The following is a 3,419-nucleotide window of genomic DNA, read 5'->3' as shown; positions in this document are numbered from 1 at the left end:
TCCTAAAGGAATACACAAGTCAAGGAAGCAAAGATTTGTGTGGTAGGTATGGTCACACAGCTTTGAAGTGAGCTATGGGACATTCAGTTCAAAGGATGAAACTAAAACCCAGTCCAAAGTCAAACTCACAAACCACATATAGTAGAAATGTCAGGGCCTCAGCAGTTAATTCAGCATGGCTTTGCTTCACTCATTTGCCTGAGCTGCACCAAATTATACATTACTGTAGGCAGTGCTGATGTTGACATGCTGCAGTATAACTATCTTCTCAAGGGAGATTAAGTTTCAGCTGCTTCTTCAGATTTTCACAGTGTCATTTGGAAGTCTTTCGTGTGGAATGTGAAAAACCCAAGACACCACTCTGTAAATTCCTGATTAGTCTCATCTTTTAAAGAATACTAATATTGATATTTTTGAATAGCTACCCCAGTGACATCTCAGTTAAATCTTTCTAGGACATGCACTGAAGAATGCCATTTGAGATTTAAATAAGATAAGGATATCCAGCATTAAGTGAATCTAATACATTGTTTTAACAAAATACTCTTGCTTTACCAAAGAGGATAAAAAATTGGGTTGTCAGTCTCAGTAGGATTTTTTTGACTGCATTCTAGTTTTGATTCTAAATCTACTCCATGAAAAAAATACCTCGAAATCAAAGTCCCTACTTCTAGCTAAGAAGGAATTAGTCATTTTTCAAGGCAGCAGGCAAAGAAAGAAGAGTAAAAAAATATTAAGAAAGATTACTAAAAAAAACCCCCAATCTGAGTGATTACTGTCGTATACAGGAGATATGAGCAGCACAAGACAGATACACAAATTCAAACTGACAATGGCTAATAAACTGATATTTTTGAAGACAATGCTTTTACAATGGATAATTATAGAAAATACCTTCCTACAGAAGAAATTACATCTTAGCCCATTGATAACCTGAAGCCCTTCTTTCTCATCCATGCTTCTGTAGCATTTGATGCTGTCAGAGGCTTGGGCAGGGGAGGGTTGGTATTTGGTATTACTAATCCTGTCACGTTACTGCACTTAGAAATTATTTATTATGGCACTGAATTCAACATGTTAACTGTGTATTGTTACTGAAAAGAATCACAGAAAGAAATCATACTGAGTTTGTGTACATGATCTGTCCAGCATGAATAACTGCATATAATACAACTCTCAAATTCTTGAGATTTCCTTCAGCAAATGAGGCACTTTTAGAGAATACACCCAATGGTGTAAACAGATTTTTTGCACCTACTCAATAACATTTGCCTTAACTTGAAAATGGTAATATTTTCCAACACAATCAGAAAATTTATTTTTCAATGAACAAAGCCATTGCTCCTTATTTCTTTCCAGTATCTTTATATTTCCTTAACATTACACAGCTGAAGTAATATAGCTAACAGAATTTTTGTTTCCCTTATCTTTTCCTGCCATCTCACTCCTGGAATTGGAGAATCTCCCAAGGTACATACAAAACTTTCAGCTACATCCACATTTTACTGGCTTCACTCCAACACTGCTATCCACATTTTAATTTTCTAACAGGCATCAGTAAAGAAAAAAGACCAATCAGTAAATTCTGGAAGACTTATGTCTTAAATTTTCCAAATTCCTCCTATGCACTTGGAAGATTTCATCTGTAACAACATATAAACACTATTAGAAGGCAACTGTATGCACTATATACAACTCCACTTTAACTAACTGTAATTCTCATTACACTTTCCAAGTGTAAAGACAGTACAGTTGTACAGAATATCAACACAAACTAATCTTGCCATTATTTACATCAATAAGAATTTATGATTTTTTCCTCCAATATTTCTATTCCAGGTTTGACAGAGTTAAAAAAAAGTTTCCCACAGATTGGGCACTAAACACCCAGACTTGCCACATTTCTCTCAAACATTTATAGTTTAGTGGTGCTTAACTTCAAAATGGCAGCATCACTATAACTCTTAGGTCTAAACATCAGTGCAACAAGTAAAAAAGATAAGAATAATTTGAAAGTAACAGGTTTTCTGAGTGCATAGCTCAAGTTACCCCTAAGGAGCCTTATTAAGTCCAGCCAGGCACCTATGTCATTTTTATCATTCTTGCCATGAGTGTGATCCTAGAGCAAGTGATTTGACTAACACTTTGCTTTACCTTTCCAATAAGAACCACTAGAGGAGGGAAAATGAAATAAAATAGAGACAAGTTAATCAACCAGAAAAAAACCCAGTATTAAACTGTAGAAGAAAAAGAGGAACTAGAGAAAGCTCAAAACCTGCTGTGCAATATTTACTGCCCCTTTTCAGTAACAAGGTCATTCTGAAACATACCTGTTCAAGAAGTTCCTTATATGTTATATTCTCTTTGGTATTTGTTACAGGACTGTCATATATAATGGCAATTTGGTCTCCTTGTCCATTCTCTACATGACGATCTACAGCATTGTAACAGATATTCAGTTCTCCACCTACAAACCTGAAAAAGAAGTCAGAAGTATGTAACAGCCAGCCTGACAGATTAAGATGACTAATTTTTTTGCATTTAATGTTTTTCTTTTAAGGAATGAGAGCACACAATTAAAATACAACTCTTAAAACATTATACTGACTTCAGAAGTAATTTTTTTTATTCTTTTACTCAAAAAGCTAAATAAGACTATCAGTGTAAAAAGAGAAGTTAAAGTACTGTACCTTAACTAACTTAACTATGAATCAGCTAAATTTTGTCTTAGCTCAACTTACTTTGCATCAAGACATCCGATTTTTTATATCTGCAGTTTCACAGAAAAAGCTTAAATTCACATAAAGCAATGTGACATTATGAAAACGTTATTATCCTACTTTGCATTGGCATGCATACATACCCTTTTTAAGAAGGGCAGGTTCAGGACTCAAAATAGTCTTATTCATCTTTTGGCAATAACAGCTAAGCATACAAGCATGTGTAGCTAAATGAAACTGACCCCAACCTTTTTAAGATCATATAACTAGAATGCATTTGACAACACCATATTTTACATCAGTGACTCAAAATCCTCTGTAAGGCTATGTGAGTTATAGTCTCCTCAACAGCCAGACATTTACAGAAAATTTTCATCTGTTAATTACAACAAAAAAAATTCACAAACTCAGGTGTCATTTTTATTATTTTACACAGAACTAGAAAATTCAAGTGAAACATAATCCTCAACTACAAAAATATAGAAGGCACCAGATACAAAGATGACACTACTTACTGAAAGATGACAGAGAATTGAAGAATTAAAGCTCACATTAAACAATGCCCTTTGCATTTGTTTTTTCTATCTACATTGTATCTCTCTGCAGAGAGAAAAACAAGGGCAACATACAGAAAATACAGTCGAGAGTTTCCAAAAAGTTCTACGGGGACCCTGTACTGTGATAATGTATTGTTATAAT

General features: G+C 34.3%; 1 protein-coding gene across 1 annotated transcript in view; it reads right to left on the bottom strand.

Annotated features, from left to right (window-relative positions):
* The window catches only part of ACSS3 (acyl-CoA synthetase short-chain family member 3), a gene marked incomplete at both ends in the record, with an annotated part of 33,214 nt that extends 30,739 nt beyond the window's left edge, over positions 1 to 2,475 (bottom strand). The window contains one exon of the mRNA XM_009082311.1: positions 2,331 to 2,475. Coding sequence (XP_009080559.1) covers positions 2,331 to 2,475 — 145 coding nt within the window. The remainder of the gene's footprint in view (positions 1 to 2,330) is intronic.
* Between the last annotated feature and the right edge of the window lie 944 nt (positions 2,476 to 3,419).

This window comes from Acanthisitta chloris, unplaced genomic scaffold (assembly GCF_000695815.1).
Source record: "Acanthisitta chloris isolate BGI_N310 unplaced genomic scaffold, ASM69581v1 scaffold43419, whole genome shotgun sequence".
NCBI lineage: Eukaryota > Metazoa > Chordata > Aves > Passeriformes > Acanthisittidae > Acanthisitta > Acanthisitta chloris.
Note: the sequence above shows the minus strand (reverse complement) of the source record. Positions and strands in the feature narration are given on the sequence as shown.